Here is a 27,715-nt window from a genome sequence, read left to right on the forward strand (position 1 = left end):
AAAAGGTTAAAGAATCTTCATCAGGGATCCTCTGGTTTTTTTGAAACCTAGTTGAGAAGAAGTTGAGAAATTTAGCACTTTTCTCAACTAGCTTTTTTGGAAACGAAAACTACCTGCTTTCTCTACAACATACTTTAAGCCGAAGTCGTCTTTATAAACTTTGAGCTGAATAATGGAAATTTGTTTGAAGTCATACCTATTTTGACTCCTTGCAGAAAATCTGAGATTCCGCTCTTTTTTCCGTTACGAAATTACGATGGCGCCTTTGAAAAAATCGATTCCATATTTGGATAAAGCATCAAGGAGAACTCTTTAAAGCAAATTTTGACCTACGCAGGTGTTCTCTCAATAGCTAGTTGAGAAAAACTAGAAAATTTGGGGCAAAAATTGGAATTTTTCTCATCTTAGTTTCAAAAAGACTAGGAAGGCCAGAGGCACCAAACTTTGTAGAAATATGGAAGAAATCTACCTCTACAGATCGCAGCCAGCTTTATTGCATGACATTCACTTTGAGTGTCAATATTCAGAAACTCGTGGAGCCTACTTTATACTAATTTTAACCCTAATTGCGCCTGTAGATGTCTTTTTTCACTCAGAAGCAGCATCAGAATTGCTTTTTCTAGTGAAAGCAAGAAATTTGTCACTGTCGGATGAAAAATGTGCTCTTTAAATTCTTTTTCGCTAAGTGCAAAAAAACACCTTTGGCAGGGATTGATCCCCGACCGTCATAATAAAGGGAGCAAAAAATCGCCTTGAACCATCCAATCACAGTGAATCATCAGCATCAGCAATTATTTCAGCAGAGGATATAATGGCCGATTAACAGATGTCCTTCTTGAAGTTTTTGTAATCGCGCATAAATAAGCGATCGGTAGGGAAAGGTCACGCATAATGTACTTTATCTGCACTACACTTACAAACTTGAGCCGGCGTACTTGCTTTTCATTGCAGCTATGCTTCTACTTTTGCCTAGTGCTCTTACACTTCTGTTAGCTTCTGAAGATCTCGTTTGTCATCAAGTTTGTCATCCATTCCTAAGCGAATTTTCGACGCCACGTTTCCGTACCACTGCGGATCTTCAACATATTGAATTGCCTGTAACGGAAGGGTGCCGAAGCAATGTGCAAGCTATGAAGGAAATGAAGATTGCCTCCTGTGGTCTTTTAGTACTCAATACGAAGTCACCTCTGGTTAATTTCATTTCTTTCAAATAAAGTAGCAACACACAACTTTGTAGTGCTTAGATTTGATGGGTTTGACAACATGTCGATTTTTTGAAGGGATCAAAATTTTAAGTAGCTAATTGTAATTAAAATAATTGGTTTTCTATTTTATCACCTCCACAACATCATCATCATCATTATGCATCACATTTATTCAAGATTTCAATTGTTTGTGCTAATTCAAAAGTAACCGAGAGGCTTGTTTATAGAGATCTTGATATTTTAGAAAGGATGCTATTGCCACTGGTACGTTTTCTTTGTCTATGAGCTTCTTTTTTCTCCTTTCTGAAGGCTTTCCTTTTCGTTCAGGCAATGTGGACTCCCTTTCCGTCTTGCACGTACGATGAAATATGATTTTGCACTGTTTGGGCCACCAAAGCGACTCCGACGTCATCAAGCATAAGTTAGAGCAGCAAAAAATGCTAAGTCGTCCATCTTCAAGATTGACTTAAAAAGTGCAGTAGTTTCATTGCCAGAATTATGAAGAGTAAATTTTTAAAAATCATTTTGTGGGTTTTGTACCCTCTTTTTAGCTTAACTATTTATGCTACAATAGTCTTCCTCAATCGCAGCCGCGAGCCTTCCTCAATCATTTATTCAAATATTAAACAAATTTATTTTGAAATCAAGTGGTGAATATGCATCATTGACGTTTTTTCTTCCTTGAGAAAACTTCCATTTTTTAGTTGCAGATATCGGGACCTGAAAAAAAAAACCTTAGAATACGTTTCAATTGTGAATATCTTCTGATATGCGGTGAAAACAAGCCATTCGCTGCTGATCCACTTTCAAGTTACAGCAATACGTCTGAAAAAGCGGTTTTCACTTCTGTTTTTCTGCTGAATGTTGTATACCTAAATTACGCTAAATTTTGTACGCCTTAATATATGTTTATTTTAAATCGACGACCCCGTCTTCCTTTTCTCTATGCTCCTTACATTTTTTTTCCTGATTTTCCGACCCCTAATTAAATTTTTTTTCTTAATTTTCCGACCCCCTCTTACGACCCGCTGTTGAGAAATTCTCAGCACACGCTTGTTCCTGGTTATGAGCCTTGTAATGTAACAAAGAGAAGCATAGAAAAGAATTTACAGCGATGAGCATGAAATGTCAAATACTGGAAACATTTTGACAATGGCTATGTCAATGGAAACATAATAAACCAATTTTGTCCTATCACATGGATTTATATGGTATTTACGTCAATCTCACTGTTCACTGTTCTGCTAGTTAACACAGATGGGGCTAAAAACGTTGCGCCTCCTATTCAACGCTGCCACACCAATGAAGCTATCGTGTCAATTTTTCATCACTAAACTCATTGTGGTTCAACTCCTTGTGTGTATGTGTGTATTTGTATATGTTTGTATGTGTGTTTATGTCATTGTTATGTTCGTATGGCGAATTTACTCTATAAAAATAAAAAAAAAACGTTACACTGGCAGGAACCAAACTTGCTGCGTCCGCTTAGCAAGCCAGCGTTCTACTACTGAACTACAACATTTATAAAGAACATGATAGGAGAGGTTAGTTTTGACCTCTGGCCAACCGCTCAGGAAGCGATCATTCTGCCAATAAACCACTTTCAGCAGCTGTACAGACGTTAATATGTATATCCATATGTTTATGATTACAAATCACAAAACCATGGCATTCCAAATAGTCTCTTCTAATGTTATTCAAAGATGTCTTGAATACTTCCTATCTTTTTTGGAGACCCAGATAAACCTAGAAAATTGTGCTTTATAGTTAGAATGTTATCTTGTCTTGAAACCTCGGCATATTCGGTCTGTGTTTTGTAATAGTGTGCCTGCGAGGTTTTTAGATGGAACCTTTATTTGCCTGACGTTTCGACTTTTTCGCCGTCTTCAAAGGTCTAAGTAGAGGATGGCTGGAGCAATGCTACTTTTATCCTGTCAAGTGCCACACTACTCTGGGTCAGTGTTTCGATAACCGTTCAGGGTAGTGAAAAGAGAAACCCATCTACATTGAAAATGGTCTTACGTGTTGCTCCACCGGATGTGGCACGGCTGGTAGCACGCACTTGTCACTCAGTGTACCAGCGAATGAATATTGCCGCGTGTAGATCACCAGCGACGATATAGATGATTTGATCTGCATAGAGAATATCAGGCGGTTATAGGTCACAGAGCGGTACAAGTGACAGGAACTCGTTATCGACAAGCATTCATTCCTATTATTCATTGAAGGGTTTCTTTTAAGAATCCAAAACGCCTCCAACGTCTTCCCTGACGAGATTCCTGTTTCGTGAGCCAGTATAACACATTTCACATCGTAATCTTTCCGTTGTAGGCCTCATGTCTTTGCCTTCCTAATGGTGTTATCAAACCTTGTCGTCGTTTTCCTGCCATGTATTCATTAATCCTCTCTCCAACATTCCTACCGGTCCCCCCAATGTAAGTTGCATTGCACATCAAGCACTCAATCTCATATATTACCCCCACTTGTGCGCAGTTTTTTTTACTTGTCCTTACGTGAACTACTTCCATTGTTGGTATGATTTCCACTCTCCATACCCAAAAGTCTATCGTACTTTACGCGCAGCGTCGTTTTGTTTTTCCGTAGGGACAAATAACACATCTTTCACAGATGCAGTATCTATCATATAGTCTGTTTCTAACAAGCTGGCTTTTGATGTTTGCATTTGGTCATCACGTAATCTTGTAATTGTATAATACTTGGATAATGCTGCGCTGAACAGCGGCACTGACACTGTCAGAGATAAAAGGAAGACAAAGAGAAATTTTGTTTCCGCGCGGAACATTGCTATTTACAGTGCGGGTTCTTCGGTAATGCGGACGTACTGTATGGCCATTAGCACATGCAATTTTCGAGGCTAGTCTTCGTGATTTGTGTCGTTCTTGGTTGCCAGTGCATACTTCACTAACGGTTTTGACATATTACGAATCACTGCGCGTTTGACTGCAGTCGGATGTGCAGATTTGGAGTGCAATATGATGTTCGTGCAACTTTCTTTGCGATACCACTTTACTCTAATAATGTTTCCAAGTTGTTACCATATAAATCTATCATCTCAGAGAGAGCTTGCAGCGCCTCACTGTTTCTTTACATTCGTGTAGAGCGAAGTTACATCAAAGGACTCTATTACGCAGTTGCCCTCAACTCTCGCATTGCGTAATTGCTCAAGGAAATGGTGCGTGTTCGACAAATGAGATGGTATTTTTTTTTGGCATTTTTTAAGATGAATATGCCGAGGTTTCAAGACAAGAGAACATTCGAACTACTACTTGAAGTATCCCCGAATATGTTCTTTCTCGTACGCGAAACATCGACGACTCGACGCTGCGCGTAAAGTACGATAGGCTTTTGGGTATGGAGAGTGGAAATCATACCAACAATGGAAGTAGTCCACGTAGACTCCACCGAGCAAGTAACACAACAGCTCAAAATGCTGTTAGTGATCAAGGGGCAAGAGTAACGGCACTCGGCAACATTCATTTATCCGATAATGCTGTTGACTTTCTAAGCCTTGAACCATCATTTTCAATTTCACATCGAATCGATGGGTCAACATTCCGCAAAGTCACAGTAGGCCTCCACAAGCTTCGGGACCAGCTTCGAATCAGAGCAAGGAATGAAAGTAACCATCAACAGGCTGCACCTATGAGCAGAAGAGCGTTACCCCCAACAAAATTTCCGCGCAACTCCTATAAAGAACCCGAACCAGCTCGCGAAACAGATACAAAATTTAGGATTCTGTTATCTGGGGTGTTGTCCGCTTATAACTACCATAGACGACTCACCCTTAACAATCTCACGCGCGAGCAATGACAGGGTTTCACGGAAATCCGCGAAATGACTACAAGAGGGAACATACGCCTTTCAGTAAACGGTAAGGTAACTCCTATAAAGGTAAGGGTGGGAATTTCGTAGTCATGTCAACTCTTGATCGGGAAATAACAAATCTTCACTTGCAAGATGAAACGATCTGTCGCCGCGTAACAGAGAAAGAATTCCTTGTGCAGAGCGAACGCTTGAATCATGTATGGATGTCTATGGGAAAATCTGCTGGTCTTGTCAAACGATTTGTATTTTCTTTACGCTGCGCGTAAAGTACGATAGACTTTTGGGTATGGAGAGTGGAAATCATACCAACAATGGAAGTAGTTCACGTAAGGACAAGTAAAAAAAACTGCGCACAAGTGGGGGTAATATATGAGATTGAGTGCTTGATGTGCAATGCAACTTACATTGGGGGGACCGGTAGGAATGTTGGAGAGAGGATTAATGAATACATGGCAGGAAAACGACGACAAGGTTTGATAACACCATTAGGAAGGCAAAGACATGAGGCCTACAACGGAAAGATTACGATGTGAAATGTGTTATACTGGCTCACGAAACAGGAATCTCGTCAGGGAAGACGTTGGAGGCGTTTTGGATTCTTAAAAGAAACCCTTCAATGAATAATAGGAATGAATGCTTGTCGATAACGAGTTCCTGTCACTTGTACCGCTCTGTGACCTATAACCGCCTGATATTCTCTATGCAGATCAAATCATCTATATCGTCGCTGGTGATCTACACGCGGCAATATTCATTCGCTGGTACACTGAGTGACAAGTGCGTGCTACCAGCCGTGCCACATCCGGTGGAGCAACACGTAAGACCATTTTCAATGTAGATGGGTTTCTCTTTTCACTACCCTGAACGGTTATCGAAACACTGACCCAGAGTAGTGTGGCACTTGACAGGATAAAAGTAGCATTGCTCCAGCCATCCTCTACTTAGACCTTTGAAGACGACGAAAAAGTCGGACCTCAAGCAAATAAAGGTTCCATCTAAAAACCTCGCAGGCACACTATCACAAAACACATTGTGCTTTATGATTTTTTTCTAGCCGTTGCCTTTCCTGACTTTTTTTTGCAGGTCTACTGCACTAATATATTTAAAAATAATAATCATGCCATCAAATTTGGTCGCAGTGGAAACATGTGGAAGTGTTCAAGAGATCGAACTAAGCACAACAAAGAAGGAATTAAATGCGAAATTTTATTATACGTTCGATCTTCGCATCGCCTAATAAACAGACTAGCATAAAGACTTTAAAAATGCCGTACCCTATGTAACAAGATCAACTTTGGGTCAATGAAGCTTTGAAGAGCATGCTCAGCACAGGGCGAATTCTGCGCTCTCTTTTGTTTGAAGGTCCTTTTTAGCGCTTGTTCACAGACTTTATTTGTCTAATTGCTTAGGGTTTTTTTTCTGATGTTCAATTTCATCCTATTTTTCTTCAGTTTTATCACATTTTCCCTATTTTTTCCTATGTAGTTCCTACACGTTTGCTACTTCGTTCCGTGTGTTTTTGTCAACACTTGCAATGTAGCCATCACTCCTGTTTTTCCATGTTTTCCTGGAAAAAAAACTGGTCATTCTAATCGTCGAATATCGAATATTATCGAGGCCAGAGCGGAAGCGTGGGAAGGTTCCCATGGCGTCAGTTACATTACCCGGTGCTAGAACGTAGTAAGATATGGTGGGGTGAATTCCACAGCGTTCGTCACTGCTATGCGTAGCGTAGCGCAAGCTAATTGTGATAGCGCAAGAAAGCAGCGAGAATGTATCACCTAAAAATATGCCTCCGTATGTCCACTCTCCTGTGCGTTACCCTCATCAAGTTTACTCCATTCTCGAGGAATTAGATACGTATATTCAGACGGCCACTTCACCTGTAGCTAGATTAGGTGACGTGAAGTAAGACTTATTTTTATCAGTATGATACACATAATTCTATATTGACAGTTTGCAAAAATGCAAAGTGAGCTTCCATCCCTTGGCGGTATCGAAGTGTTGAAGTCGAGTTGAAATTAAGTGAATAGTATACTCTAAATGAACTACTGACATAATTGGAAAGAAAACTGCTAAATCTTCGCATGTACAGTAGGATCGCTAAATCGCGTCTTTTTCGTCTTTTTTTTTGTGACTCGTCTCAACTTGATCTTTACTATAAGATCTGCACATCAATAAATTCGTGGGCGTGAGCTCTACCGATTAAATGTTATTAGAACTTTCAAAACCCATCAAGCAAGCAGTTTCCAAAAAATAAGTGCGCCCCAAGGATATGTGATTTTTGACGCGGACATATTGTTCGAAAAGTGAAATGATGATTACATATTCGTAATCCACATAATATTGCGAACAGTTTGATATCTCACACAGCTATAACTCCATGACTCTGAAGATTTTGTAAATTTGACTAAAGCAACATGTTTGAACTCCAGGACAGATCGACGTTACCAGCCTAAAAATTGTTTTCTTGCAAAATATGCAAGAAAACTACTTTTTGTAGGAGGACCTTATCTCTAGGTTTTCCAGATCAACAGGATTTTCTGTTTTTTGCAGCTAAAGTTACGGCTTCGGTGTTTTGCATTTTTTTAAACTCTGATTTTTGACAGCTCGTAAATCGCTGACAAACTGAGCTAGCCATCTGTCGGCGCAACACAATAGAGGACAGACGTTGTCCTACCACGCTGTTAGGAGACGCGCGGTGCAATTAACGACTCTCATTAGCCTCCTGGATATGTGGCCTCTTGACAATCTACAACCACATTTCTATCTTTTCCCGCGGATTCCCTCATCTCGTCGGATTCGTGGTATGCTGCCTTTAACTGGCTAGTAGTATTATATACGCATGCATACATTCCTGCATATACGTACATATATATGCATGCTCTTACGTAGTAACGTAGTATTTAAAATATAGTATGCAGTTGGACAATTTAAAGTACATGGTTGCTGATGTTGGAATACTTTGGCATTGACTGAGACTTCAAACATTCACAGGTCAGTGGTCCCCCAGTGTTATTCTTTTGAACCTACCTTACACGCATTTACTTCTGTGAATTGTCTTTCCTCTGTGTTACCAAGGCATTATTCTGCTAACCCTGTACTGCAATAAAAGAAAACATTCGAGGTTTGCTGTAAGTTGTGGATTTTGTTAATAATATGTCTACTATGCAACTGCGGTGGGGGCCCGTATACGAGTCTGATTGCTACCCGCACGTGGTGGCCCTGCTTCAACTAAACGCAATCAGGCGTTCGAGTGTAAAATTGAGAACGTACGAGCTATATAACCTGCACTGTTATATGGCGAAAGATTACCATACATTGCAAAAAGGTACTGTCGTCCAGCACATTGCCAAAGCCCATAACCTGAAAGGTCAACTGGGGTATGCCACAATGAAGATCTTTACGCAGAAGTTGATGTGGTGTGCCTGAGTGTGCTTGAGCAGCACCATCTGCGGTGATGGAGAGGCTTGATTGCACGGAACGAAAGCTGTTTAGACGGCGGCTTGGCTAATTATGGCCTAGGGTATGCCACAATGAAGATATTTATGCGAAAATTGATTTCGTATACCGGCAAATGACATTTGGAAGATATCAACATCGTGCACCGCCATCGAAAGTGGCTAAAGTGAATCGTCTTCGTTTCTTTGGCATATATTAAGGAGACCGGCAGATCGCCTTATTCAACGAGTTCTGAGGAGTTTGCCGGGTTCGAGCTGGAAGAAGCCACCTGGCCGAAAACAGAAGTTCTGGACTGACGTGGTGAAAAAGAACTTGAGGACACTGGGCGTGGATAGGCAGTTCAGGCGAGACGTAAGGTTTCGTAGAATATGGAATAGCGACGAATGGATTGATTCTGTGCAAGCCCTCGCAGACGATCGAGAAGGTTGGGCAGAGCTGTGTTTAAGGACGGCATACTTCGGCGAAGATGCGGGTAATCGCGTCAGACGATGACATCAGCCCACCCATTAGGTCAAAAGATTAAGTAAAATGCAACTGCGGTAGTCACTCTCTCAGATTACTGTGATTCATCGTTCCAGCTTAAAATGTAAGAAGAGTCGGCCGCGTAGCGCTGTGTTTGATGCAGTAATTGTTATTCATAAACATGCTCCATTAGTGTAGTATTCAAAAAAAAAAAGATTCATTCCACACATATCGAGGGAGGTTCATTTCACAGTCGTTAGTTGCAACTTTCATATCTAAATGTCCAAGTATGTCCATGTATCGCTCTTTAAACTTCGGAAACTTTTTCAAACATTTTTATTATATAATACCATATCATAGAAAAAATAAAAAAAACAGAAATTCAACGTTCTCGTAGCAATTTCAAAAATGGTTACTGAGAATCAATCACGACAGAATATTACGTGCACAACAAACCGAAACAGCATTAAAGATAGAGCGTTTTAAACCGATCAACTCGCTTGGACTGCACCAATGCCTTCAATTCAGAATCGTCAGAAGTTTATGAACGCGCCTAACTCACACAATGACCTGTAAGGGCTAGCTGGTGCATCGAATTAGTTGCTTTATCTTCCCAGACAAGTCTGACTCCCAATCATCGAATACGGAAGGATGAGAGATTTGTTACCGAGGGGGGGTGCATTTCTGGTATAGAGTGTGCAAAAGAAATGCTCCCTTCCCGAGAAGAATGTTAGGATTATTCATCTCTAACGTTTGTATCTCAAGTGTTGTTATTGAGAAGAAATAGTGTGTGTTGCATACGTCAACGTTGACTGCGTTGTTGACGTTTTGTGCTAAAGAATAGGCATTTTCCGTCTTCTACCTGATTAAACCTGAACGGAGATTGTGGGTTGAAGACTGTTCGCGACGCTATTCGAGCTAACGCCAAATCTACGCGTCTACGTCTTATCGCGAAGAACGCTACACTTCTAGTTATGGATTGCGAGCTCCATTTGATTGTGACAGCAATACATCCACATGCTACCGGTCACAAGTAAGCTCTACTCATAATGCAGATTGACCGAATGGGTGTAAAACCACAATAATCAGTAACACTCATCGTTGTGATAATGCTTTGAAATTATCTGGAATCCAAACTACATTTTCAATAGCGCAGAATGCCTGTGGGGTGATCTTTCGTGATGTTATAGTAAACCGGAAAAAAAATCAAAAAGCAGGATGAAATAACGATGCAAACAAAAGCTGAAAACACACCGTAACCCGCATTTACAAGCAGAAAGCTTCTTCCGAATGTTACATTTCCTCGTGTTTCAATAAGAAACCGGAACGAACTCATGAATCCGGTGTAATGTATAGGATGTGTTAGTGGAAATGTTGTCAGCGTTTAGCCAAAATCGAAACCAAAAAAATTTGAAAGCCCAAAAACCAAAAAATGGAAATTTAAATAGTCATTAATGGTAATGGTTCCGATAAGTGCGAAAGCTGACATCTGATAAAACCACTGCAGAGGAGAAATTGTTCGCATTCGCTGGACCGAGAGATAAACGAACGGCATTTAATGGAGAATAACGTTTGTCGCCGAGTTACGGAAAAGGATTTTACTCCATACGATAAGCCCACGTCTGATGCATGTTTGGATACGTGTAAAAAAATCAGCGATGATTGATGAAACATCTCTTAGCAGATTAAAATTAGAAATGCCAAACTGACCCGTCTTTTAAGTTAAGAAATTTGTTTTTTGAGAAAAAAATGCGATCGATATCAGCGAAGGCGTATAAGATGAGGCCATTAGAGTTGTTTGGAAGGGCCAACAGATCGCTGTTTTCTTTTAGTTTAGAATAGAATTATGGGTCAACTGCTACTTGAACCGCCCTCTCATTTCTCCAGTACCTCACAATTCCTTGAATTTCCCAGAAGTAGTAGTTCAAGCAAAGTTGCATCATGGGGTTATTAGACGTGAGCATACAGAAAGCAGTCAAACACTTGGCTAACGTTGGTCTTCAAATTTCCAGAGGTGCTCACTTCGTGAGGTGGTACTTTCTGTGAGTTTCTGCTACCGAATTATATTCACCTTTTCTTTAACAACGTTCTTTTTACTTTTTTTCGTCTCGTAGAAAACAGGAACGCACGAATTGGAGCGCGACGACCATGTTTGGATGTTGATATCTTCCACGTGTCATCCTCCGGTATACGACATCAATGTCCGCGTAAAGATCTTCATTGTGGCATACCATAGGCCAAAAATAGCCTTCTTTTCCATACAATCAAGCGTCTCCGTAAACGGTGCTGCCTAAACCTCCGGTCCGTACATCATGGTGGGCGAATAAGAACACATTCTTCAGAGCACAACCCAGGTAACAGAAGTCATTGACGAGTTCGATCAATCGTTCGTCCATCCTGTTTCCTTTCGAGGTCTCGAAAAGACCCACACACGCTTGCAATTATCAGGACATAGAAGTAGTCCATAAGCTGCAGCTAGCTTCGATACGAAGTTTTTGAAGTACCGCGCTGCTTTCTGCGAGTATAACAACATCGTCTACATATTTGAGGTCGGTCGAGAGGCACCCAATGCTGCTGAGATGATCTTAGCAGGACGCTGATCGACTGTCCTTCGCATGATAACATCGATAGCGAAGTCGAACAGGAAGAGCCCTGCAAATCTCCCTTATCTTACTCTACTTACCACTCCATGCGATGTTGTACATGCGGCTGATGGTCCGACCGCAGCAGTTATCCGCTAATTTGTCACCAACGCAAGCGAACTTTCCTGGTAATCCACCAATGCGAAGGACGTAGAGGCCAACTACAATGTTTTCGAGTACAACTGTCACACTTCGATCAAACTCGTGATGATGAACACTTTGTCAATAATATATCATACAGAGAGAGCCTGTATTGTCTCTTGGTAAGAAGGCCAAGGATGGTTAACACAAGACCTTGTAAATAGCAGGAAAAGATCCTCCGATAGCTTCTAGGATCCGTCACGGATAACTTCTTGTGGAGGGGAATTATGATAGCGAGTCTCTATGAGTCCTTAAACGTATCCTTTCGTCGATTTACACTGAACGGAGGATCTTCATCATTTCAGGAATTGCAGACAAAGGAAGAAATTCCAACATTTTTGCACTAATTCTGTCATTTGCACAATACTTTCCATTCTTCATCTCTTATATACGCACCTGAACCTCCAACACGGTCGATGGTTCCTCGCTAACCACAGGTGCCCGTCTATGAAGGTTGGAGTTTCCGTTTGTGTTCTCTAAGTTAGTAGCTTCGGCGACGGCCGTTCCATTAGTAGTGGTGGGAACTGATGAGCATCTCTTCATTTTGCCGCTACATTGTTCAAGTGAAGCACATTCTTCCTCGGGTTCTTTGTCTTCTGTGCCTTTCCAAACCTCTTCGCTCTTGAGATCTGTTCATTTTCGCATCCTCGTTGCGTAGACCTAGAGACTTTCCACAAGCCGCTAAGCGTGGTTTGTAGAAAGAGTGATAATTTTGTAGAACTTTCAAGTCTATTAAGAAGGCTACAACATTTCCCGCTTTGTACTTAGTTTTTGGAGTGACGCAGGTAGTCAAAGCTGACGGTGAACCACATCTCCTCATTCCTAGACGTCTGTTTCTGGTCATCAGCTGTTACAGAGAATCTATGTTTATTAAAACACTACTACTGATGACGAGATCCAATAAATACTCTACCCTAGGTTGGTCTGTTTTCCTATAAACACTTTTCTACACTGTGATAGTCAGCGTCAAATAATCTTTGTTCTGTTTATTCTTCTGTCTTGGAAAATCCGAGAACCTCGTGTTCGATCGCCGTTCCTTACATCATCGTATCTTCGAGAGCCCTTTCAACGCAAGAGTACGTCCTTTTTTGTACAGATGTTCGTTTTTATCCGCATGGGCAGTCCAGATGGCTTTTGGAACCATAGTTCCTGAGGCTGTCGTAAAAATCAATACTCCAGATCAAAGAGACTCTTTTCAGTGTTTGTACGGAGAAAACTCGTGAGCAGCTTTCTGAATCGCTGCGTTTAACTTAGGGCTAAACGATGTCTTTCATTTGATTGGTACTAGGCTTGGTAATGGGAGACACAAAATGCTCCCCTTACACCTCACAGTTACTTGACTTGACTGCGCAGATTTTTCCCCTGACCGAGGTGCAGGATACGATGTGTGCCCACACAAAGACATACACGCAGGGATGTCCGAATATGCCTGCACCCTCGCGAATGTACAAGTTACCTTGACCACATGAAAAACAGAGGATCGAGTACCGTGAAGTAGCCAATATCTTGGGGAGAGGTACTGGAAACAACTAAGCTGTGAGATAACCTAAACAAAATGCCGGTGGAATAGTAAAAGTTGGCTAAAGCGCGATATGAAATGGTGCGGAAGTTTATGGTTTTTTTTTCGAAGTCTCTCTTTTGTTCCCATTCCTTTTCGCTTTTCCTCTGCCAGGTATTGGGAAAACATTTTATATTTGCGGTGTGAAAACACCGTGCTGGCAAATTGTGCCCAACAAAGAAATGGACTCGTTTGAATAATTATTTAAATATTGACCAAAGCTCAAAATATCTGTGTGTCGATAAGGATTTGGTCCATGTCGGCTTGCCAGTGGATATGATGTTCTTAGATATTAAGATAAACTCGTCATAAACTTGCAAAGTATGAATGGTTGACGAAAGAAACTCTTCTGTCTTTCATTGTCATTGTACACTTTACTCTGAATTCGAATAACCTCCGGTTGCGACAATGTGACAGAGAACAGCTATGCAGTAGTTCCTGTTAGTCTACCAATATGCATTGTGTATGTAGGAGGATAAGAACAATAATGCAATAAGAACAAGTCAGTAAGTCAGTGTCCAGGCCACCATCAATTTTTCGGCTCTGAGCTGAGGACGAACGCCACCTGATGAGCCACAACAGGTATCAATCAATGGCAATCACTTCGTCCCTTGGGTGTTAATCAAGCAACCAGCTAGCTACACCGGTCATGATCGCTCACCACGAATACACCAACACTATTTGAAATAATGGAGTCCAAACCTTTCTTTATTTTGTCTTATAAATTGTGTTAACGTGTTATAAAAGTGAAAATAGGAGCCATACATTAGGATCTAACGCTGCGAATGCGGTCTCCACAGTCATGAGAACTTTTTCTTTCATGGTTTCATATATTTCTTGTCCAATTCTTCTTTCAGTTTTTCCTGATGGTCAACCGAGACCGCAAAGATTTCTATTTCACACGACGAATAGGTGCATTTGTACTTGTTCTATGCATTTCGCCCTCGTCAAAAAGTATCAGAAGTGATCGGAGACGCGTATTTGTACGGTCTCGCTAATCTAACTGAGATGACGGCGTGGCGAAAAAAAAAACCAGTGAGACATGTCCAAGCTGGTCACAACACGGTTGAAAACGAAACTTATTAACGCAACAAGATTGGAAAGACTAGTAAACAAGAGTAAGAAATGATGAAGGAATGGAAATGTTGTCGCAATTGGGGTTGCTCCTTGCATAACGGATTAATATTCAGGGTCAGGTGTACGTTGGGAAGGTTGTAAAAGAGGGTGGGAGCAGGAGGGGATCACAAGGTGTCGTATTCGATGCGTGTCTTTCAAATGAAATTGTGTAGTATTTAAATAAATAATTAAGGAAGTAACTTTGTATTGAGTACAAAGAGACCGTAGAATTCAGACATCACTTCCTTCATGGCGTGCGCATTGTTTCAACACTCCTCAGTTCAATACATTGGAGACCATCCTATTCATTAGGATTTTTATGGTCTTTTTGAAACCTAACTGAGAAAAGTAGTGGAGTTTTCCTTCTTTTTTTTTTGCATTTTTGCCAACTAAGTAGCTTTAGGGAGAATAATGACACACAGAGATAAGGATTTACAGTTGAACGTTTTTTTATGCTCCATAAAAATAGACCAGAGAATTTCTTCACCTCGCTACCGTAGCCGCACAACGAAAAAAAGTGCTAGGTTCAAATTTTAGCTGCGCGTTAGAGTGTGTGTGTATCTGTGTGACTTTGAACAAACCTTATATCCAACAAAAATTTATTCTGACTTGAAAATGCTATAGCGAAGATTTTCTACCATCAAGGTCTTGTCTCTTTCTTTTTTTCGCTTCTCTCGTTTTATGTTTCTTTTCGATCTCTCAAAAGTTAGTTCAGAAAAGGCTTGGAAATTTTTTAAAATGTCCTGACATTTTCTCAACTAACTTTCAAAAACGTCAGACGGCCTCTGAAAACGGTAATTTAATCATTTCATAGCACAAGCATTTCCCCACAGAGCGCATCCTTACTAGGCTATCCAGTTTTTTTTGCACCAGGTTACAAGTATTTACTTCAACCTACCAAAATCCGCACAATTCCTTGACCCCTTTCCATTCAGGGTAAGTGTTCATCATTAAAATCAGCTCCAAATTACGCGTAAGTGCTGTAGATTTATTTCTTAGAGCCGTCTTCTAGGGAACCTTGTACACGCTTAACCCTTGTAATACTTCGTTTGAATCCCAATGCATCCAAATTTAAGTGTTTAAAGGCATTACTCCACGAATCTGAGGTGGTACGGATTTCGGGTGCAGTATTCGTGTACGGGATGGGAGACTATGGAGAAGGTGGTGATTCCGTCCATTTCTTCCTAATTGCCGTAAAAAACGGCCCGGAAGATACGGCTTCAGTCGTTCTGGCGCACTTTTTTCTACAGGGAATTCGACTGGAGCGAGCCAGCCTTGTGCGGCGCCGCATCTTCCGGACCGTTTTTTAGGGCAATTAGGAAGAAATTGACGGAATCACCCCCCTCTCCATAGTCTCCCATCCCGTATACGAATACTCCACCTGAAATCTGCACCACCTCCGATTCGTGGGGTGAGCCTTTAAGTGTTCTACACCAGTGCGCATAGCTTCCTCTCTTCCTGTTTACCGAGCCCATTTTTCAAAAGCATTGCGCACACATGTTAATAAGTAGTCAGCTGCTCATTAGATGTAAATGATTATCATGGTCTGTATAGTGGTAAGCTTGACTAAGTAAGCTTGATTTGAGAAACAAGGGGTGAGGTTCTGAAGCAGGAATGAAGCGTTGCCGATAGTAATGGCAGTTTTCATTGCGTGACAGGAACCGAACAGTGCTTCTTACTTTTTCAAATTTTTACTGATAATATAATGTCAGCAAAAATAGCATTTTAAGAAGTGGATAGAAAAAAAAAAGTCGGGTGCCAAGTGAACCTGGAAGATGGAAAGAACCCGAATCAGACATAGAGAATCATACATAGAGATTGGTCGCACATGTACAGTAATAAATGATTGAGATGTAGACCGTTTGGTCAGACATTCAAGTGTTTTTTCAATTACTATCGGTACCCCGTTGTTAACTTGTCCCTAGCATTCATTATTTTTAGATCACTAGATCTCTATGTACCAATTGACAATTCAAAGTCGCAGTATCGAAGATTAGTGTTCAGAAACAACTCGCTCACTGACATAGTAGTTAAGGTTGGTGTTTTGTGAACATATTTCGTGTTGTAACGGGCTATTCAAGATCTCCTTTCCCCATTTTCCGGTCCAGCTGGTCGTTTCGAAGCCACATGTTGTCGAACTGGCGAGGGATCGTCTTCGACTTCTTCCGTCTGGTTCTCTCTTTATTGAAATCAAAATCGACAGTGCTAGAATTGGAACATTTGATGTAAGCATTTCCTCTTGTTAAAAACACTAAGCGCACGTGATTCCGTACGTGCGCATACGAAACTGCGACTGTGTAAGACTTACAAATTTATCCACCATCGGTGTCGAAGAATTAGCAGGGTAAAAAGTAGTTCTCAGAAGTAAAATTATCGAAGAGAGTTAACCATCCTGAAATATTCAAATCGATCCAAATCTCAAAAAAGAAACAAGAAATTTTACCTTTTTGTTGGAGATCAGGAGTCACAAACAGTCTCTATGGAAGGATAACCAGTTTTCTGTCGTGGTTTCTAATGGTCTAAAAGATGTTTTAGAAGTTATATGTTGGTAGTCTGGACGAGCGCTCGCTAAAAATGAGCTGTGACCAGACTCGCTAAAAATGAGCTGTGCTAGGGGATGTGAAAAGGGCGACGTGAGTTCTCCGACTTCTTCTGTCTGGTTCTCTCTTTATTGAAATCAAAATCGACAGTGCTAGAATTGGAACATTTGATGTAAGCATTTCCTCTTGTTAAAAAGATGTAGGAGTAGATGATGTTTCACTTTGGGTGAGAGCTGTAATACTGAGCACAGAGCACATGTGAACACATTCAAATTAGTGCTCCTCCATGATACAAAAGAGAACTTGCGGGTAAGGGCTCACTGACTGCCTTCTGAACAGTAGCGGATTTTTTTGATAAGCCTGAAATTTTTTTGTTCTACCCTTTAGATCTTTTTAGCTAAGCAGTGCAAGAAAAATAAGAGGCGCTAATTAATGATAACTCATCGGCACATAGCTCGAATCCTAGCTACTACCAAATTGTCTGACACTTTTTGTTGAATATATTGTGCTTCTTCTACCAAATCAAATGTTCTCACTATATCTGTCGCTTTTGCTTCTTTACTTTGGTTGCTTAGTCCTCTTCGGATTGCTATCAGAGCGTTTGCTGTGGACTTCATTGGTTCTTAGAATACACCGCTTGAGAAATGACTAACATCATTATTAGTGCCATTAGCAATTTGGAAAACTCCTCTCTTAACGTAAGCCCAAAACGTATCACCCTTCCGACCGATCGCCCAGTGCTTTCAGTGCAAGTTATATTATGCTAAACCAGTCTGAACGTCCGGCTAAAGCCGGACTTCAGACTTTTTGTGGTGTGCCCTTCGCTCGCCATCGCGGATAAATGAAAATTAATAGTAGTTGCATTTTACGCAAAATTAGACTATACTTTTCTAATGCCTTTTCCTTCTTCTTTTCATAAACTTAGGCGAAAGTTTCAATAGTTTCCTTCCTTTTCGCGTCATATCTACATTTGAAGAGCATTCAAATTTCAGTTCCAAACACTCCTTCGATACCAACATAATACAGCACAATTCGAAAGCATTAACCATTTTCTTCCTGCTTACCCCCAATAGTTGTCACAGAATGATGTTTTCACATAAAATGACGTGAACATCATCGCAGTGATAAAGATAACGTCAGATCATGTGAAATACTGGCTACTATTTAAGCAGCCGGTTTCATTCGTCTTTCCACTTTCTGAGGAAGGCATTACACCAACGTGAGACAATCGTGCAAGGAAATAGAGGAACGGGGCAGCCATAGAGGAGGAAAGCAACGCGCGCAGTGGCCACGGCTATGAAACGGTTCCAACGCCCCATTCACCTTTAGCGACATGCCCACGAACTTACTGCGCGATACTACTGCACTATGGCGCACCAATTCAACACCGTGGAACCCGTCGCACCCCCTTTTTGGAATTTTGTGACTGACACACACGTGACAGAATAAGCGTTATTATTATATTTCAGTCAAAATGTCCAGCTAACGCCGGATATCAAACTTCTTCCGGTGCACGCTGCGCCCCCAACCCCCCCCTTCACTGATCAAAAGAAATGTAGCAGCATTTTCTGAAAAATTAAATTTGTATTTTTCCTAATGACTCGGACTCTTCTTTCGTTTTTTCGTTCTAGAAAATTTAAGCACGAAATTATCATGAATTGAAGTGATAATTTTATGGTCCTTTACCTAAACCCGTCAGTACTACATTTGGAGAGTATTTAAACTTGACTTTACACGTATATTCCTTCGATACTGTAAAAAACTATATACATAATTCGAAGCGTGACTCTTTCTTCACTTTCACTACAACAATTAGTGCAGAATAATGTGCTGACATGTTATCGTCTGAGGCGATCACCCACATATTCGCCGAAGTATGCCGTAGTTGAACATAGCTGTGCTCAACCTCCATGATCTTCTGTGAGAGCTTGCACAGAATCAAGCAGTTCGTCGCTATTCCATATTTTTTAAAACATTATGTCTCGCCTGAGCTGCCTATCTACGCCGTATGTCGTCAAGTTCTCTTTGACCATCTCAGTTCAGAACTTCCGTTTTCGACCAGGTAACTTTTTCTAGTTCGAACCCGACAAACTCCTCAGAACTTGTTGAATCTGCTGATTTGCTTAATATATGACAGAAGAAGCAAAGACGATTTTCTGTAGCTACTTTCGATGGCCGTGCACGATGTTAATATCTTCCAAATGTCATCTGCCGGTATACCAAATCAATTTTCGCATAAATATCTTCATTGTGGCATACCCTAGGCCATAATTAGCCAAGCCGCCGTCTAAACAGCTTTCGTTCCGTGCAATCAAACCTCTCCATCACCGCAGATGGTGCTACTCAAGCCTCCGATCTGCACATCATGATGGGGCAGATTGCGGATAGGTAGACTCGCAGATTGACTTCGTTGCTGAAGGGGGTCGACCACAGGCATTTCCTTAAGGAGTTTAATGCAAAAGTGACCTTAGCGCATCTTTGCTGAATATCTTTCTCGTAGCTGCCGTTGTTCCTCAGTGTACAGCTCAGGTTACAGAACTCATCGACGAGCTCTATCGGTTGTCCGTCCACCCTGATTTCTGTTCAAGTTCTCAAAGAGACCTACATCTGCTTGCATTTATCAAGGCGTAGACGTAGTCCATAAGCTGTAGCCAGCTTCGCTGCAAGGTTGAAATTTCGTGTTGTTTTTCGCGAACATAGCAACGTCATCAGCAGACTCGAGATCGGTCAAGGGGCATCCTGATGGTGCTAAGATGATATCGGCAGACAGTGATCTACTGTCCTTCGCATAATGTCTTCAATGGCGAAATCGAAGGAAGGGTCCTGCCACTGCCACTGAACGATCAACGCCAAACAAAATTTTTTCATTTATTATATAATACAAATGCGACGAAAAAGTAATCGAGGAGAAGATTCCTCCTACTTCTTGACAAACAAAAAATAAACAAGAATAACCAAAAAAAGTATGAATGTGATGAGCGTCAATTGGCAGTTGGAGAAATGAACTGAATACTAAAAAAAACCACCCTTTTTGTTTGTTCGTACTTTTCATCAACATCCACCGCTGCTGCAAATCCTCTACTTAGTCTTTATCTCTAATCTTTCCAGTATCAATCGCCTAAAATTTCCGGCTATGCGATGCCTGTTTACGCTCATACATTGCCTAAAATTGCGTATGTTCTGAAAAATTCATTTCTTTGTTTTTATTTAGAGTGCTTTCTCAATGAATAGTGTTATTTAGTAAGTGGTTGAACACGCCTGGTATGGAGACCAAGAAACAGCTTGCCTTTGAACTGGAAGTCAAGTTTAATAACAACGTTTTTTCTGCACGTGATGTGAGTCCTGAGATGAGGTTCTTGTATTCGAGATACCTACCACATATGACGTAATCCCAACCTCAAAGATATGATGCTTGAGCGGTCTATGAACTCAAATTGTGTTCAATAATTTCGAATGTAGAATTCTTTTTATTTTCTTTTTGGAGAGATCCGAAGAGGTTCTTCGACGATATAAGAGGGAGTAACCAATAATAATAAAAATTAAAAGAAGAATATTGTAGTAAAATTATCGCCGTGTGGATGTGCATTAGGAGTTTATCGAAGTGCGTTTTCCTTTCCAACCGATTTTTGAGTAGGCGATGCGAGGGTAGTATTACGAAGATTTGGAACTGAAAGTAACATAAACCGATATGGCCGCAAGTCAGAGAAGATTTTCTAGCATATTTTTGTGGGATATGAATTTTAGACTATAATCGATCTTCCTGGTAGCGCATGTCTAGTGGAAGCTGTTCCAAAATCAATTCCTCTCATTAAAAATGACTCGCCAGTTGATACTGTAGACGTCGGTGAGTTTACTTAACTTTTTTAAAGCAGTTCTCAGGGACATATCTGGTGAGATATCAGTCATTAAAAAGATCATTTCAAGTCAACAATATTCTTCTAAAAATAAATAGCATAATAATAATCCCACTTCTTTCTTTCGGAGTTCTGTCTGTCGTTCTATGTAATGACGGATTTATTCTGTGTGTTTTTTTTGTCTTTGTGTCACGGCATTAGTTTACTAATATGGAAAACTTTCTACTGACAGCGGGAACCGACCTGGTTTCGCATGGCGGGTGAGTACGGCAAGACAGAACGTAGTGAGATGGGGTGGGACCACCGGTTTCACGGCATCATTTAAGCTTTTTGGAGCGTATGACAGTGAGTCGGGTCTCATGAATAAATTAGATGCGTAGTCAAAGAAGACAAATAATTGGGTGGAGTGAGTCTGAGAGCGTCAGATTAATTCTCCAGCCCCAAAATGCACCGACATAGAGTGAGAAGCGTTCCATGGCGTCAGTTAGGGGGATGAGGTGGGACGAGTATTTCGGCGTTGGTTAGGCATGTTGGCGGCAACCGAACGTGACGTAGAGGGAGGTCCTACACTTACGGTTAGCTATTTGGCGTCAGAGGGCAGTGAGACAGGGACGAATCCCACAAGATCAACTAGATACGCCAGTACTATATAATAACTATGCGTGTTTGTCTGTGTGTCACGAAGTCACTCCACTAAGATGAAAAATGTTGTATCGGCAGAAACCGACCCGGTCCCGAGCGCGCAGCAGGAGAGTACAACGAGCCAGGGTGTAGTGAGATGGGGTGAAACCGGTTCTATGATATGTAGCCATAATGCAGTGATACGAGTTCCACAGCGTCAATTAAATGCGCCGCTGCTAAAATGTGATGAGGTAGGTTGGGACGGTTACCATGGCGTAGAGTTGATGTGCTCATGCTGCTAAGCAAGACAGAGTGACACGGCTTATTTGTAGAACGTTTCACTTAAATTTGTGCCTCCATATTTCCAACCCTCTATACGTTAATTAATTCATGTATGCACATCATTCTATGTTAACTGTTGGGAAAAAGTATGAAAAGAGCTTCGATTCTGTAGCGGTATCGAAAGAATAGAGATGTAAGATCAAATTAGAATATTTTTGAGTACAGTACTGACGTCATTAGCGAGAAGACCAAGAAATCTTCAAACGTGAAACAAGATGTTTTTTATTCCTCAAAAAACGAGAAGAACATCTCTTAGCAACAAAAAAAAGTTCAATTGGTTAACAGAAATCTACAGAGAATGCCCCTATTTCAAATTTGTATTGACTCTGAGAGCGAGCACGTTCGGCGTCAGCTGAATGTTCAGACTCAGTGGAAGATATCAATTGCAAGCTGGCAATTTTGTGTTAAAAGCTTTCAAAATGGCTTCGCAGACCATTTATGCCTGCATTTAGCTGCAGATAAAAATTGCTAACAAGCAAATTGATAGATAGTAGATCGAAGAAAGAAAAAGCGCTTTTAAGACTCTAACAATATGGCTTGGACAGAACATTAATTGAAGCGTTTGAGTGTTTAAAAAAGTCGATTCCGAACACTCGAGAATGCTCACTTGCTCGAATTTTTTTTAAGCTCCAGCATTGGAACCTTCAAGCACAAACATTTCTGATACAGAAGAATCAAACATTATCTCTTCTCCCGAAAATTTTTTAGAACCTCGTATATTCGAATGTTGAAACCAAGCGTCGAGGGTTTTTACTGTATTAATAGTTACCAATTTAATGTAACACAGCATAACTAGCTTAAGTTTTTAGATACGACTACGGCAGTGATGCTCAACTCACAGGAAGATGTAATTAAGTTTGGTCGTGTAGAAGCAGAGAAGTAATTTCCTGTTAGCTCGCTTTTACACTTTGAAATGTCGAAGTTTAGCAATTACAGAAACGAAAGTTGCTGGTTTACTGAAATGCTCAGCTCGAATTATAATCCCATGAGCGGGATTACAAACGAAGAGAGCAGGGTGAGGAGAATACCATGAATCTTGCAAGAAAGTATCCGTGCAAAACTACAGCGCATTTAGCGAGATGTACCACCTAAAACATTGTCTTCCGACTTCACCAACAGAGCATCCTCAATGTCTGTTTCATTTGGTTAGAAGGAATCCTATTGAAAGAGATAATGTAATGTCATTTTAGAACTGCTGTCGAGCGTCTCGGGAACTTTGTGAATGTGGAGCAGGATGCAACTCCTTGTGGAGGAAGCTAGAACGCATAGTATTATTTCGCAAAATAAAGATGTCGACATTAACGCTCCATTCCCTTCACAACCAGGTTCTTGATAGTGGCAGAGACGAGAACGAGCAGAGCTAATACATCATTCCAAATCTTTGTCCAACGTTTCTCCTCTGGTATAGAATTATGTTTTAGTGGCTATTCTCAGTTCACTTTGATATCTATGCATTTGATTCGCCTGCACAAGTTAGTTTGTAGGATGTGCAAGGAAGGTGCTGTTGGCGTTCACATAACGCTAGAATTTACTTCTCCACTGCAGCTCATCACACTCCTTACTTAATTCATGCGCTATTAGATTGGTGACAATCATGCATATTTTAATATTTTCATAAGTAATCTGTTCCGTTTAGACAGAAAAAATGAAAATGCACCGCATCCTTGAAGGAGGCATACAACCGAATCAACGATGTTGGGGTAGTGGTAGAAGTAGCAGAGTCAAGAGTATGAAAGCAGTCACGCTCAATTCCCGCAGCATTTCCTGAAAACTGCGTGGGGACGTTCTTGGCGACCGAATTTCCCTACGAAACAACTCTGCGAGTACAGGCGTCTGCGCAGAATCGGCCATCAAGCTGGAGAGGCAGCGTGAGCAACCCGCTGATCTGGTCCTCTACAGAAGTACGTTTGCCCGTTACTAGGTACGTTACTAGGTGCCTCATAAGAGAATTTCGCCGCCAAGTTCGCTCCTCACGCCATTTTTCACGAAATTTAGAGGGAAATTAGCGAGATCATGCTAATACACATGATTTACACCCCTAACTCTGCATAAGGCACAAAGTCAAAACTCAAGATCAATATTGATCACTGGTTAGTATTTCTTGAAGCAAAGTTCCCGCTGGCGAGAATGTACTGCGGCTGCTGAACATTTATCGGACTCGTTCTACACACTGATTCCTTTCATTATGTTTAAGTGACTTGCCTTTCGCGAGAAGTGGATTTTTTCGGAAGGGGGCGATCTTAAGATCCCATACAAACTGCTACAACCACGATATCCGTCGGCAAAGACCTTTAATTGCTTATTTCCATGGATGGTTCTACTCACAATGATGAACTATGAAATCCCCTCTCCTTTTCCATAAACGGAATTTCACGTTGTAGTTAAAATTCTTTAGACGTCCTTCCACCTTCACTTTTGCCGCTGAATTCACCAACAGTGACCTTTAGAAAGCGTAGTCTACATTGTAGAACTTTTCTATTTTCATATAGAAAATTTCGACATCCTCTTCTTCATACCTTGAAGTTGGAAGTAGGTGACAAATACGGCCAAGAATCCGTGGCTACTTAGTACCTGGTAAAAGCAGCTTGTATGCTTCTCGAGACACTGTGGATGCGTGCTTTTTTTGGGTAAAATGCCCTGGAGCACTGGCTGTCTTTCTTCAACACAACGCCAACTTTATAACTTTATTCGCCGGTATGTACAAAATCCTTAGCAGCCCAGCATAATTCCATGTTACTGCGTTCTTGTCTTACAAACTTTTTTTGCATTGAAAGACCTTGTGCATTGCATCTGATGTGATTCGCACCCATCTGCTCTCCCTGAGGAGATGAGTGCAGCCAGCGAGGCTTCTATTTCGAGCGCTGTCGCTTAAAGGCATCACCCCACGAATCTGAGGTGGTACGGATTTCAGGTGGAGTGTTCGTATACGGGATAGTATATTATGGAGAGGTGGGTGATTTCGTCCATTTCTTGCTAATTGGCGAAAAAAACGGCCCGGAAGATGCGGCGTGTGCATACGGTTGGCGCGCTCCAGTCGAACTCGTTGCAGAAAATAGTGCGCCGGAACGCTCGAAGCCGTATCTTCCGGGCCGTTTTTTACGGCAATTAGGAAGAAATGGACAGAATAACCCTTCCTCCCCTCTCCTTAATCTACGATCCCGTATACGAATACTCCACCTGAAATCCGTACCACCTCAGATTCGTGGGGTGATGCCCTTAATCAAGTGCACTTGGCTTCATGTAGAAAGTTCCGTTAGTTCCTCCTGATTCGACTACCATGAGTAATCATTCTCAATTATTCTTAGTCGTCTTGCAAAATGGCGTAGAAAACGGCCTCCTTGAGCTAATTTTTAGCCGAGGTACCTTGTGAAGCATCCCCTCTCACACAAGACGAAATCAACGAATTTTCCCCGCCGGCCTACTCAAGTAAAACCAATGGATAGATTGATGCAGGAACTGGCGCGTGTACAAAGATGGCGTCATAAGGTGTCTTGTAGCAAAACTCGTACAGAAGGCCAATTCCAAGCCTTTTTCCAATATGATTAGGAGGAATAGAGAACATGCACACTCGTAATCTACACCCTAGACCATGTGCTTTCTTGGAGATATCCCAACATCGTCAAACACTGGCTTTAACAAAAGTGTGAATGATATGCATGTGAACGATAGCTAAATCAGAAGAACCAGCAACGATTCCATATAACACTAGATGTGTAGACTTGATCTAATGCAATGCAAGAGTTTTTTTTTAGAATTTCTAGCAATTAGATTATTAATTGCGGCCGCAACCCGTCTTCGAGGTGCATCGGGTAGAAATTAACAATTTTATGATCTCTGATCCTAATCGTCGTATAAAGGCGCGGAGGACGGCGTTCGTTTCCACGAGATAAGCTGGAGCGCGTTACCAATGAGAAGGCGCCGCATCAACGAGCGAGCGGCAGAAAATGAACGAGGCCTTCTCAGCAACCTGTTCAAAAGAAACCAGCGAATACACTGCTGCAGTGACAGGAACCTATACAAAAGGGTGCATTTTTTGTAACTCGTAGCAAATAAAGCTGTTCCCACACCTTTTTTTTGGACGACAAAGAGGAATACAGAGGAGCCACGCTCGCCTTCGTATTCTACAACACGAACTCTACGCTTTCCCTTGGTTTCCGTACCACGTCGTTTTCGTGGTGCGCCTTCAAGCTACAACATCTGCCACATCTGTACAATAGCAAACGCGTTGGCGATTTTAACACCCCTTAATGGAATTTTCGTTTTGTGAAAAAAGTGCATATTAAACAAAAATCTATATAGGGTTATACAATAACCATTGTAATTCCAGAGAACAAAAAAAATGCGGGTCCGCTTCTTTTGGCTTTTTTTCTCTGCAACTTAAAGACATCACCCCACGAATCTGAGGTGGTACAGATTTCAGGTGGAGTATACGGGATAGTAGATTATGAAGAAGGGGGTGGTTCCGTCCATTTCTTTCTAATTGCCGTAAAAAACGGCCCGGAGGATGCGCCGCGTGCACAAGGTTGGCGCGCTCCAATCGAGCTCCTTGTAGAAAATAGCGCGCCGGAAAGCCTTATCTTCCGAGCCGTTTTTTACGGCAATTAGGAAGAAATGAACGGGATGACTCTTCTCTCAATAATCTGCATCCTGTATACGAATACTCCACCTGAAATCCGTACACCTGAGCATCAGATTCGTGGGGTGATGCCTTTAATTCCGTTTATCATTGGAAATGAAATCAATCGGTTCGTGATTAGGAGATCTATCTAATTCACTTTAGAAATTGAAAAACGTTTACAAAAGTGTTTCTTTTCCAAATAAGCAATTGCTACAAATCAGGGGACAAAGAGCAGAGATAACTGCACGTTAAGAATATATGACATTTGGTACAAACAACAAGAAAAGTGAAGCTGAAGCTATCATACTATATAATAACGCGGTTAGTCCGTGTGTGTTTGTGTGTGTATGTGTTTGTCTCTGTGTCACGAAAATACTCCATAATGATGCAAAACTCTTCACCGGTGAGATGCCGAATCATCGCCATGCACCTGAAGGGTGATGCAATGATATTCCATGTATTTCGGCTTTGATAAGGCAAGTTGGTTTCTCTCATGTGTTAGTGAGGGTAAATAAACTTCTATGTATAATGTACATGAATGTTTACTTCCAAATTTGCAAAACAGTGAAAGTGATTGGTCCTTTGGTTATAGAGACAGGTTAAAAGTTCTCTTTTAAATTTTATTAACTAAACTGTCGTTAACTAAACATTTTTGAGTTATTAACTAAGTTCGCACAACCGCAATTTTTTTATTAAAGAAAAAGTGAATGAGTGTACAAAAGTGTTTGAGCAATCAGTAGGCTGCCTACTTAGGCATTATATTACACTTCCACGTCCGGCACCTGGATCGGCGCTACTATAACACAGAAGAGAAACAGGAAAACGTGGAAAAAGTGCAATAGATTGAAATATTTTTTCCTGCATTTCCATCTAACCATATTCCTAGGCATTACTTTTTCTGACGATTTTATTCCAGGTTTTACTGATGTTACCTGTTTAGAAGTATTAATTATGACTTTGATTCCAAAGTACTTGAAGAGAAAGGTCTAGAACTGATCGCATCCGTAAGACCAACTATGGATAAATGACAATGAGACGTGCTTAGTAGTGGGCAATGCCCATCATTCTTCCATTAGAACGCTTTTATCCTTTTTTACGCTCTGCAAAGAGTACGTTTGTTCGTTTGCTAATTTTTCCTATCATTTACGTCTACTACTTCGTTCGATGCGCTTTCTTTCAGTTCAATATCACAGAGCTACCACTTCACTCATTTTTTTACCATTTTAAAACTGCTCAGATAGTATGTTAGCCTTGATAAGGCAAGTTTGTTTCTTTCACATGTTAGTGAGGTTAAATAAACTTTTATGT

General features: G+C 41.1%; 5 protein-coding genes across 6 annotated transcripts; 4 read left to right on the forward strand and 1 right to left on the reverse strand.

Annotated features, from left to right (window-relative positions):
* Window positions 1–953: 953 nt before the first annotated feature.
* RB195_018488 (uncharacterized protein) lies at window positions 954–23,049 on the forward strand (the record flags this gene model as incomplete). 2 transcript variants are annotated; one of them, XM_064185955.1, is made up of 12 exons in its annotated part: window positions 954–1,190; window positions 5,758–5,868; window positions 9,872–10,008; window positions 16,374–16,467; window positions 16,541–16,657; window positions 20,081–20,145; window positions 20,214–20,307; window positions 20,717–20,816; window positions 22,599–22,668; window positions 22,726–22,804; window positions 22,865–22,920; window positions 22,980–23,049. In XM_064185955.1, 12 exons carry the CDS (start codon window positions 954–956, stop codon window positions 23,047–23,049), a joined length of 1,230 nt encoding a protein of 409 aa, XP_064041836.1. The 2 variants fall into 2 exon arrangements, with proteins under 2 accessions (XP_064041836.1, XP_064041840.1); XM_064185956.1 differs by lacking the exons at window positions 954–1,190; window positions 5,758–5,868; window positions 9,872–10,008 and adding an exon at window positions 9,255–9,262.
* On the reverse strand, window positions 1,821–3,651 carry RB195_018489 (uncharacterized protein; the record flags this gene model as incomplete). The annotated part of the gene is made up of 4 exons (XM_064185957.1): window positions 1,821–1,925; window positions 1,992–2,030; window positions 3,228–3,338; window positions 3,574–3,651. The coding sequence occupies 4 exons, from the start codon at window positions 3,649–3,651 to the stop codon at window positions 1,821–1,823; spliced, it is 333 nt and encodes a 110-aa protein (XP_064041837.1).
* On the forward strand, window positions 4,578–5,036 carry RB195_018490 (uncharacterized protein; the record flags this gene model as incomplete). Its single annotated transcript, XM_064185958.1, has 1 exon — window positions 4,578–5,036. One exon carries the CDS (start codon window positions 4,578–4,580, stop codon window positions 5,034–5,036), a length of 459 nt encoding a protein of 152 aa, XP_064041838.1.
* Window positions 8,352–9,005, forward strand: RB195_018491 (uncharacterized protein; the record flags this gene model as incomplete). Its single annotated transcript, XM_064185959.1, has 2 exons — window positions 8,352–8,434; window positions 8,714–9,005. The coding sequence occupies 2 exons, from the start codon at window positions 8,352–8,354 to the stop codon at window positions 9,003–9,005; spliced, it is 375 nt and encodes a 124-aa protein (XP_064041839.1).
* A 29-nt stretch (window positions 23,050–23,078) lies between the features above and the next one.
* Window positions 23,079–23,557, forward strand: RB195_018492 (uncharacterized protein; the record flags this gene model as incomplete). The annotated part of the gene is made up of 3 exons (XM_064185960.1): window positions 23,079–23,114; window positions 23,211–23,261; window positions 23,426–23,557. The coding sequence occupies 3 exons, from the start codon at window positions 23,079–23,081 to the stop codon at window positions 23,555–23,557; spliced, it is 219 nt and encodes a 72-aa protein (XP_064041841.1).
* Between the last annotated feature and the right edge of the window lie 4,158 nt (window positions 23,558–27,715).

This window comes from Necator americanus, chromosome II (assembly GCF_031761385.1).
Source record: "Necator americanus strain Aroian chromosome II, whole genome shotgun sequence".
NCBI lineage: Eukaryota > Metazoa > Nematoda > Chromadorea > Rhabditida > Ancylostomatidae > Necator > Necator americanus.